An 11,850-nucleotide genomic window follows, 5' to 3' on the forward strand; every position below is an offset into this window, starting at 1 on the left:
ATGTACTATGATTACATCTATCTATGTATTGTGTCACAAATAAAACAGGCCGACCTTCTTGCACAAAAAATAGGGCAATAATTTCTCTAAAAGCAAAAAATAAAAAATAAAAAAGAAAATCCTTCTCCTTCCTCCTCACACGTTGTACATATAACACTCTAATACAAGAGTTGATTTTATTATTTTTTTGGGTCATTGGATTTATATATTGACTATTTTAATATCATGAAAAATTCAAATGTATTAACAATAATTATAAACAACTATTTTATCTATTTCATGCTACCCACCACCACAACCCTCTCTCTCTCTCTCTCTCTCTCTTTCTTAATAGAAAAAAAAAAAAAATGATAGTGTAAGATGGTAAAGCACTACTTTATATTCACATTAATTAAAGAGAGACACAAAATTATAATTAATACCCACAACTTATTTTAGACACTAGAGACTGAATTGAGATTCCACTTCAATAAAGAAAGGTGGAAAAGACAGAGGTGATTGATTTTTTATTTTCAAATTTTGGCATGTAGAGGTTATTTTTGTTTGTTAATCACAATTTGATAAATCTAAATTCCTAATCAAATCACTAAAATATATTGTTATTGACCATGGTGCTCATCACATAATTGAATTGTGGGGTATTGAGCTAAAATTAGTTATTTTTTTATTTTAGATGTCTAATTTGATAATTGCTAGCTACTACTAGTAGGTCAAAGTAATTAGAGACACCATTTTTAAGACTAATCATTAGATTCTAAACAAATGTACAAGTCAAAAAAAACAACACAAGAGAAGACCCATTCTTAAAGAGTGAAGACATTCCTCTCCAACCACAATACAAATTGATTCTCCCCCACACCCCTATATGCCATAGCCATGAGACCACCACCACTATCTCTATAACTCTCCTTCCCCCGCCATCTTTCTTACAGTCTTTTTCTATCTTCAAGCTCTCATTCTTTCCTTGATCTTCCTCATAAAAGAATCAAGAAAATTATTGAGGGTTCAAGAAAATGTTGGGCAAGAAGATGGTTTCTTTCAAGAAACTTGCCAAGAAGGTGAAGGTTATTGGTAAAGGTAATGGGTGTGAGGCATCACAACAAGAGTGTTTGCTTGGAGGATATGAGGATGAATCTTGTTTGAGTACCAGTACAACACCAACTGGTTTTTTTGCTCTATATGTAGGAGAGGAGAGGGAAAGATTTGTAGTTCCAACGAGTTTTCTCAATCATCCACTCTTCAAGATGCTGTTAGAGAAGTCATTCGATGAGTTAAATGGATTTGAACAAAAGAATAGGCTTGTTGTTCCATGTAGTGTATCCACATTTCAAGAAGTTGTAAATGCTATTGGATGTTGTAATGGTAGGTTTGATTTTGGAGATTTGGTTGAGGAATTTATTTAAAGAAGAAGAAAAAATAGAAACCTATTCCATGAGGTAGACTTTTATGTAAAAATACATATACTCATGTATATCTGTTAACATGGTTAGGCTAATTTTTGATCTTATCAATGACAATTTACGAGTTTCTAGCTAGCTTGGAAATCATAGTTAGAGAATGAAGTGAATCTTTTAGGTGAGATGCTTTTATTTTCTCTTCTTTAATTCTTCTTTTCCCTTTTTCTTTTTCTGGGTAGAGGGTGTCAACAGCAACACAAGTTTTGACAAAGTTACTGGGTGGATAGAAATCCCATGCAGGTGATGTTAAGCTTACCAGTCCTGTGTCTCGACTGCCTGATAATTTCTTAAGAAGCCTTCATGCTCTCTTTTTCTTGCTTCTAAGACCCATTATTATGTCTTGGTGCATAGCAAGGTAGTGTGCAGGAAAGTATCAACGGCAGTAACAATTAAAAGGAAGAGGGAACGTCAGCATTAATTACTACAATAATGCGATAACCTCAGTTGATCGAGCTTGCTATGGACTATAGATTAGGCATAAGCACGAAAAGAAGATTATGAACACTAATCCGACTTTTCTAATTAATGGTAATGAAGTTGTATTTTGGTTGAAATCTACTAAGGAATTCATTTGACTTGAAAGAAAAAATAATATGAGAGAAAAAATAAAATAAAATAAAAAAAATTGAAAGAGATATTTTAATATTATAAAATATATCGATTTATTAATATGAAATTCAATCGAAAATTCTATCTATTTCTTTAAAAGTTAGTTTAGATATTACTAATTCCATGAATTTGATATTGTATAATTCTAAATTAACTTTATACCAATCAAAATCCATAAATTTTATATTGCAAATAATTATATAGGTTTTATAAATTTTAACTAAACTGAATGAAAGAAGTGTAATTTCAATTTTTTTGCCAGCATACACTATAAAGTAAGTAAGTACCAGGGCCGACTTAACAAAAATATAGCCTAGACAAGAAAAGATATTCATACAAAAGAATTTTCGAGGGTATTTTGTGGAACCCTAATTTTCCTTTGTCAATATTTTAAAAAAATAAAATAAAAAATTTGAGAGACCCTTTTCTTCTAGGAGGCTCTAGATACAGGCCTTGGTGGCCTTATTCTAAGCACTTCACCTTTCAACTACTCTAGCTGCATATGCATCCTGAGGAAGAACAGATACAAGTTATATGTATACCTCATGTTCATGTTATAAAAGCATTATGCATTATAAGCATATAGACAATTAAATGAATCCTGTATAGGTTATGTTGTCTTTCAAAACGATGTCAGTTATTGTTGTACGATTAGGCCAGACGCGCATTTGATCCTTCTAATTGCCCAATAGTCCAAGCTTTTCCAGACTTCAAAGGAAACTAATGTACCAAAAGTCAAGTAAATTTAGTCTTCTAGACATATTATATTATTGGAAAGATATTGAAACTGGCATCATGGTTAGACAATAATTTTTGATCTTATCAATGAGAATTCACGGGTTCCTAGCCAGGGAGTCATGGCTAGAGAATGAAGTGAATCTTCTATGTTCTTCTTTTCCCTTTTCTTTTTCTGGGTAGAGGGTGTCGACAGCAAGCAACGCAGGTTTTAACGAAGTTAGTGGATCCATGCAGGTGATATATTAAGCTTACTAGTCTTGTGTCTTGACTGCCTCTTAATTTCTTAAAGAAGATCTCGTGCTCTCTCTTTTGTTGCTTCTAAGACCCATTATGTCCTGGCGCACAGCAAGATATATAGGGTCCAGGAGAAAAGTATCATCAGTAACAATTAAAAGGAAGATGGAACATTATAGCATTACCATAATAATGCGATAACCTTAGTTGATCGAGCTTGTATAAGCACGAAAAAGGATTATAATCACCAATCCAAGCTTTTCTACTTATAATGCTAACTAAGAATTGAAATTTTAAATTTTTGTATACTCTAAAACAAGCAAGAGGGCCGGCTTAAAGAAAATATAGCCTAGACAAGAAAATATAGAAAAAGAAGATTCGACTCTTTTAAAGTCTTTTTCGGAATTCTAATTTTTTAAAAATACTCATATTTTTTTTTTAAATATTTGTTATTAAATTTATAATATTTTTTATCTTTTTCTATTATTGATATAGTAAAATATCAAAAATACGGTTTCTTAATTTTTTTTTAAGTCACTGTTTTAGTTTGTTTTGAATAAAACAACGGAAAGATAGCCACAAAAATAACAGAAAAATAATCAAAAAATAACTAAAAAACAAAAACACTGTAAATTGAAAAAAGAATTACACTATAAAATATTATTTTTTGTTTTATTTTGTTGAAATTAGAGTATTTTTGAAAAGTTTTCTTTATATGTTTCAATACTTTTATATATATATATATATATACATATGTAATAATATTGTATTATTTTTAATTAAATTTTTAATATTTTCATTTTCGCAATGTTATTAGCTAATATTTTAGTTGTATTCATAAGTAAATATTAAAAGTATAATTAGTTAAGTTATTTTTAAAATTTTAAATTATCTTTAGTTAAAGAGTCATTTATTAGCTTAATATATTTTTTAAATTTATAGACTTAATAGGTCATAAAATGCATAATATAAAAGTAAATGTATATACATAGAGTATAATCTTATAAAATATTAATAAAACTATTTTTTTTATTACGAACTTGAAACCGTACTCAATTTGAAAAGTCGAACTGAATTTGTGGGCACGAAACTATCATTCTCTTAAAATTTAATGTCTAAACTTCTCATTTTTTACCATTTTGATATTTCTATAATTTTCCTGTTCAATCGAGTTCCTAACCGATTCAGTAATAATATTGTATTATTTTTAATTAAATTTAATTAAAAATAATACATATATACACGCACCAGAGAATAAGTTACAAAATCATTATGCATTTATAAGCATTTAGGTAATTCAATGGATCCTCCTTTTATAGCTTATGTTGCCTTTCAAAGCTTTGTCTCAACCTGAGTTAGCTATGGCAAAATTAGGCCAAACGCGCATTTGACCCTTCTAATTGCCCAGTCGTCTTTTCCAGACTTCAAACCAAATGCCCCAACAGTCGTCTTCTTCACATATTATATCCATCTTTTGGAAGAAGGAAAAGAAGAGTAATTATTGGAGAGATATTGAAACCTGCATCATTCTCTTTGACAAAAGAGCTTCAACTGCCTATGAAATGAAATATAATAAACTTTATAATTGATTAAATAATTGGGTTTTCTTTTAGCAATAGGTCAATAGATTATACATCAATGTGATATATACTTTGACAGAAATGATATATATTAATTTTGCCCACTTTCAAATATTTAAAAATTTTGAATTTCTAAAAATTTCATATGGATACGAATAATCTTTTAGAAAAATTCAGTACTTGAGTCTGATGGAATGAAATGATTTGATAAAGAATGAAGACAATGAAAATTATGAAATTTTTTATTTTTAAAGAATTAAAATATATTTTTTCAACTTAAATTAATTAGTTAAAATTAATTCAAAACATTTGCACATAAAAATAAATATTACTAAAATTACATTATTACTTTTATCCAACTACTATATAGTGCGAAATTAGAAAAATTTATTTCCAAATTGTGTTTGCAAGAGGGGCCATGGAAAAGTGAACCAAGTTTATAGTCCAAATGTGTTTTCAATTGGTATATTGATATCTTTTGGGATCTGTTGTACAGCCATGGCCTATCATACCCACCTCCAATGGGTGAAAAACAAAAATCAGGAAAATAATAGGAAGAGAAAATCCATAAACTACCAAAGATTTATTGTATTAAGCTCCTCATTAATGCATGGTTGATTAATGAACAACCATTGGGTAATTAATGGGCCTAATGCTCAGGCAAAACAATGGCCTGGCCCATAACTCCTAACACATATAGTTCGCAGAACATGATTTAGGTCTCTCCTCCCTCTACATCATTGGCACAAGAATCCACAAGAATTCTCTTCATATCATCAATCAACTTCTGTATTTGCTCCCTGGAATGCAATGGTGATGGATATACACAAGCACAATCCAACCGTCCGTTGCGTATGGTGTCGAAGAAAGCAAGGGATGGACCGACACCATGGACCGAAGCACACCCAACGTAATCCTCCAATCCAAGCTCTCCATGCATTGCATTATCAGATTCATCAATCACAGGGTCCTCGAACACTGATATGCAGGCAGTTCTAGATGATGATGATGGTGTTAAACCTGGATTATCGATCGCCTTACCCATTAGAAAGTTCAGGTCGCCCATGTCTGTGAAGTGCTTGTTGTTTTTCTTTTGCATTTAAAAATATAATCAATGTGCTACCTCCCATATCATGATATTATCTATGAAAGATGAAAAAAAAAAGGCATTACCATAACAATCATTTAATATAAAAAAAAAAAAAATCTAATCTGTTTGTGCTGAATATCCAATGAATGATATTATCTATGAAAAGAAAAAAAAAAAAAGGCATTACCAAGATTATGGCTACTGAGAACAGGATCAAGAATGGAGCGACAATCGACCAGGGTTACAACAGCATACTTGTGAGACTGGTCATGAGGAAGGTCTTTAGTGGAATGTGCTGCAATCAAACCTGCAGCTGCTAATGCTCCACACAGTTTAATCCCTCTTGACTTGCAACCCTTCAAAAATAAACATTAATCATGTTATAAATAACGATTACCCATGGCATATTGTTTTGTTTCTTTTTGTTGATAAAGGCTTTATCTTGCACTTGTTGAAATATTGTATGAGGAAAAATCTAAAATTTTGCACTGATAAAGTCAAGAAAATAAATTACTCCAAAATGTTGTAACATACAATACTATTAAATTAAACACAGTATTTCACAAATAATTAAAGAGAATAGGGATTAAATAATTATGTGGGAAATAATTAAATGGTTAGTATGACTTGGTATTTTATATACTTGCGATGAGACAAATACCCTTTTTTGTCCACATTATTTTTGTGCTTTTCTAGGTGGCTTGGCCCACTCAATAATGACAAGTGAAATTATTATTATTTTTCCTTTCAAAGAGGAAAATTTGAATAGCAAAATTATGTTCAATTTTCAAATTTAAAACTATAAAGTATGAAATTATTATTCTCTCTTTTTTCTTATTTCCACTCTAATTTTATGAGGTACATTTACAATACTTTAGAAGGGCATATCCAATTAAGAGAATTACAGATTTTAATAAAATTTAAAGGTTAAATTTAAAAATAGTGAAATCGTAAAATCTAAAATTTCTCTAAATTTCAATGAAGCCGAATTAACAGAATAATTGCAGTTCAGATTTTTATTTTTAAATATTCAAAGTGTATTTACTTGTAAGTTTTTTAATATATTTATTTAAGAAAAAATCTACTCATGTTTTTCATAAACACCAGTAAAAATAGTTTATTTTACTATAAACAATGAAATGCTATAAATTTTATAATTTTAACAAAAATATTATAATTTCAATCTATTCGATTAAACCAAATTCTTTTTATCCAAAATTGAACCAACTAAAACTTACTTCAGTTTGTAACTTCTTAAACGACTAAAAAATCAGGTCAGAAAATAAATGAATTAATTTGGTCCAGTTTTGGTTCAGAGTTGCTCAGTGCAAATAAAACCCCACCCAAGATTTACCTCCCCAATCTTTTCTTGTTTCCAAACAATAGAAAAAGTTGTTCTATGATGGAATCTCCTCCCACTTTCTTTCCTTTCATTTTCTCTTCTACCTCTTTCCAACTTTTCCAAACAAAGGTTTTTCTTCCTTTTCTTTAACTGGAAATGCAACTACATTGGTTAAAGGCTGAAAGCCCAGCTACATCAAGTAAGAAAGATCCCAATTTATTATTTTTTCTCTCTTTAATATCTTATATCTGAATTGAAATTGATCACTGTGTTGGTTCAGTATTTGTTCATTTACCCAATATACATTATTATCATTCTAACGAAATTTGATGTCTTTTAATAGACAATAACTTCATTGATATAATTAATTAGCAAATGATTTACCTAAATAACACAAACCAAAAAGATGATATCAAGAATCAATTAAAAGCATAATAATAATAAATTAAGCCAAACTAACCTCAACAAGCTTGAATGTTTGATCAGAGTTGATCTGCAGTCTAATCACTTGAGAACGTCTTGCAGAGCTAGCATCAATGAAATTCAAATTGGCCAATCTGAAAGAATTCAGAGAATACCCAACAACATCCATTCCTCTGGCCCAGAACCACTTACTAGATTTCCCATCAGGAATACAGTCCTCAATTGGCACCCCAAGTTCTTCTTTATAGTTCTCTATCTCACCACCACCTCCCATTTGCTCAAGCAGCTCTCTCAGCAATGCTGCAGCCGATGCACGGTCACAAGCCGACGTGTGCAGCCGGAGAACCAACACCCATCTGGTTTCGCTTAGTGTATAAACGCTAGCGAAGAACAGATCATTGTCGCTGGAGGAGGATGACCATGAGTTTTTATTCATTTCATGCTCGAGAAGGAGATGGTACGGGGTGATATTATTATTATTATCAGTAGTAGTAGTAGTAATAGAGTTATGTATAGCTGTGGTTGATGGAAGATCGAAGAATTGGATTTGGAGGTGAGGAGAGGGTGGAGTTATGTAGGAGAAGGAGGCTGTGGGCGTGTCAAAGTGGAGCTTGGAACGGAGGATGGGGTGAGAAGATTGGAGTTGATGGAGGGCTGCTTGGAAAAAAGGGATATTTGGAGCCTTTGAAAGGAGAAGGCCTAAGACTGTTATGCCTGTTCCGGCAGGAATTGCTTTGCACCAACTGTGCTCTGTTCCACCTACTGCTCTGGCGATGGGTTCGAGAGTTTGTGGGTTGTCTGGTCTTGTGTTAGACATGGTGTTGAAGATAAGGATGTGGAGAAGAACAGGGAGGGGTTTCTGTTCTTGATGGTTCAGTTACTAGGAAAGTGAATTTTTTTAGTCGAGAGAAAATTATTTGATGACAGGTACTAATATGTCCTGCCAGTCCAGGTCATTGTAAGGAAGAAGACATTGGGAAAGCTCATCTCAACTTAGCCTAAAAAACCATTCTTCAATCGTATACAGGTACTAATTTATTGTTTTTTTCTTAATTTTTTAATGTATTAAAATATCAAAATAAAGTTTTTTAAATTTTTTTTAATTTACAGTTTTATTTGATTTTTTTTAGATAAAGCAACCGAAAAGTAATTACACCGTGTAAATTTAAAAAAAAAATATATCTTAAAAAATATATAAAATAATATCTTTTATTAATTTTAAAATAATTTTTAAAATTTTTAAAAAAATCAAAAGCCACATATTCATATATAAACAATTTTCAGTTGCGCATTAGTTAATTAATTCAATAATAATATTTAAAATTAATAAATATATATTAATTATTTATCATCAATTAATTAATTTATATTAATATTTAAAATTAATAAATATATATCAATTTAACATCCGGATAAAAAATATATACTTTAACAATAATAATTATCTTTTTACTATGCAGCTAAATCATAAACTAGTCCATGGCAATATTACTTACTTTACTTCTAAATGGGGAAACCACACACAACCATAAAATGGCCCGAAAGAATTTTCATATCTGTGTTTGCTCCCAGGAGCACTGCAGACAGGCTCAGAATGAATTGATCTGCAGGCCGATATTACCCCTTGCGTCCCATTTCTTAACAGTGCGCAAGAACTGTTTGAGTTTCGTAGAAGAAGAGCATATGCGGTTTGAATATTCTTATTATGGAAAAGGACGAATACGTCTCAGTTGTGAAACAGAGAGATATCGTAGATGCAACTTCGCCATTAATTATTTACAGTATTAATTTTATACTCTCAGCATCTGCCTAACTAATTAACTGTTCCGTCATCTGAGTTAATATTTTTATAATAAATTAATTATAATTGAAACAAATCAGCAATTTTCTTTTTAGTATTCAAAAAATAAATTTGTATCGCTGAATTTGTCATTTAATCTTTTATAAATGGTTTGTAGTCCTTTTTTAATGCTCGAATATTATGAGAATTATATTAAAATTATTTTTATTTTGAATTTTTTAACTGAAAATCTATTATTGTATAAATCAGTCTTATTAAATGAATAATAAAAAAAGTAGAGTTTTTTTTTAATATTGTCAACTCATTTAAAAATTGAAACTGAATGCAATTAAAAAATAAATTATAAAACTATTCTTTTTCTTTTTAAATTTTTCTTTCTATATTAAATTAAATTTTTATGATTAATTTTAAATAAAAATTAAAATGATAAAAAGCCAAATGATAGCTTACAAGTAATTGATACTAAATGAAAGAGTTATTGTCTTTTAATTAACGATATTAATACTAAAATATCACCAAATACATTAAAAAGGTTAAACCAAGATATTAAATTTTGTATTTTTTCTTTTCTTGATATATGTATTTTCTCCTTTTAAGAAAAATACTTAAAAATTTATATAATTTTTTTTTCTTAAGAAATATGAATACTTCGTAAATGAGAATTGACAAGTAAATCTTGATATAAAAAATAAAAATAAACATCAAACATAAAAGTATATATGGAGAAAAATTTACTTTTAACAATCATCAATCATGTTGATAGAACGGTAAATTATAATTTTACAAAAATATTTTACTCGATGGCACTAAATTACATATCAATTGTATAAATGTCATTTAATAAGTCGTATTATTTGAATCACAACTCCTATAGAAGGAAAATCTCTACATTTCCATAAAAAATATTATAAAAGAAGAATTCAAAATTTCCATAATTGAGTACTATAAACTTCTTTAAAAAAATATTAATATTTATTTATAAAATTAATTAATAATAGAAAAATGAACCATCGTCGATTTAAAAATAATCGGAAATGGGTCAAAAAATAAATTTTTAAAAAAATAAGATACTACTACAATATTTTTTATAATTTCTATTTATGAAATTGTCGAAACGTAAGTATTTTAAAATAGCTTTTATCGGATGTTAAAGTGAGAGTATTTTTATCATATTTTACTCAATTGCTTTTATCGCAGTCTAATTACTTACAAAACTAGCAACAACCTCTCTCCAACCTAAATTTGATCAGCCTATCTAACTTAAAATGAGTGAGCATCTATAAACTACTTTATTTAAATTACATGATCAATTAATTTTTTGTTTGGAAAAGAAATAAGTGGGAAAGAAAGTGAGAGAAGAAAATATTAGCTTTGATTCTACTTATTTGTAAAGGAGTGAAAGTTTTAGATATTTAAAATTACAATTATATATTAATTCGTATATAGAATCTATAGGTAAAAGGTATCTTTAATAGGGGTAAACATGTAAATTAGTTTAAAAAGCTCAATGATGAAAGCGAAATTCTCCTTTATTTCTTCAAATTTGGTGATTATAATATTGCTGGGTTCAAACAAGCATTTTTACAGTTTTTAAAATTATCTTCTCTTCTCTTGTATGTCTAAATTAGGGAAAATTACACTTACCCCTCCACTTTCTCTCTTCCCACACCTTTTATCCATCCTCATTTTCACCGATTCCCAATCATAGGGTAACTTTTGAATAACCAGCCACCGCCTAATGTCACGTACGCATCAGGCCAGGCCATGACAATTAACGGCGATCAGTGGTGAATTTGATTTTCACTGTAGATTTTTCGCGGTGAAATATGTTTTAATAGAGAGGAAGTTAATTACGAAACCCTTCGTCATTTTTTCACATGTTCCCTCTACTAAAGACATGCCAGATTCCTTTCCCCTAATAATAATAATAATAATAAAGACATGTCACATGGTCCATGTTCTTTTTTCCACTTTTTTATTTTTTATTTTATTTTTTAGAATCTATTTTGTTTAGCGTATCAATACAACGGGTAGCTGGTAACTAATAGAATGACTAATAAATTAAATAATTTAGTAGAATTTGATTAGCCGTTACTGTTAGTATGTTAAATGACTATTGAAGGTATAACTTATCGCGTTAAATATATTTTATTTAATGATACAAATTAATAAAAATAATTTATAATAATTAAAAATTTATAGATAATTTTCTTTAGCTTAATTGTATTTATTATTAAATATATATATAAATTATTTTAAAAATATAAATATAAATATAAATTATACTAATAAAAATATTTAATTTCTAATTTCATAATTTTAAATATTATAATTATTTAACTATTAAAAATAATTTTAAAATAATAATAATTAATCTAAAATATAAAAATTTAATTATACAATATCAATTTAAAGTAAATTATTGTTAATAAGGATAATAATGTCTAAATAAATAAAAATCAAATTATCTATCAACTTATAAGAAAAAACTATAAAATATATCTGATATAATCAGCAGACGAAAAGACTAAAATTAATTATCAACTGTTTTTTCTTAAGTCTCTATCAAACGTTTT

General features: G+C 28.8%; 2 protein-coding genes across 2 annotated transcripts; one reads left to right on the top strand and one right to left on the bottom strand.

Annotated features, from left to right (window-relative positions):
* Positions 1 to 701: 701 nt before the first annotated feature.
* Positions 702 to 2,551, top strand: LOC8263207 (auxin-responsive protein SAUR15). Its single transcript, XM_002530287.3, has one exon. The coding sequence runs from the start codon at positions 1,014 to 1,016 to the stop codon at positions 1,401 to 1,403; it is 390 nt and encodes a 129-aa protein (XP_002530333.1). The 5' UTR covers positions 702 to 1,013; the 3' UTR covers positions 1,404 to 2,551.
* A 2,631-nt stretch (positions 2,552 to 5,182) lies between these two features.
* Positions 5,183 to 8,443, bottom strand: LOC8263191. The gene is given in 3 exon segments (XM_048380174.1): positions 5,183 to 5,749; positions 5,833 to 6,064; positions 7,511 to 8,443. Coding segments are annotated over 3 exon segments (1,428 nt in total). The 5' UTR covers positions 8,291 to 8,443; the 3' UTR covers positions 5,183 to 5,333.
* Positions 8,444 to 11,850: the final 3,407 nt, after the last annotated feature.

The sequence above is a fragment of the Ricinus communis genome, chromosome 10 (assembly GCF_019578655.1).
Source record: "Ricinus communis isolate WT05 ecotype wild-type chromosome 10, ASM1957865v1, whole genome shotgun sequence".
NCBI lineage: Eukaryota > Viridiplantae > Streptophyta > Magnoliopsida > Malpighiales > Euphorbiaceae > Ricinus > Ricinus communis.

Excerpts from the sequence above, each read along its gene's own strand:
- LOC8263207 (XM_002530287.3), top strand. The coding sequence starts at position 1,014 with ATGTTGGGCAAGAAGATGGTTTCTTTCAAGAAACTTGCCAAGAAGGTG.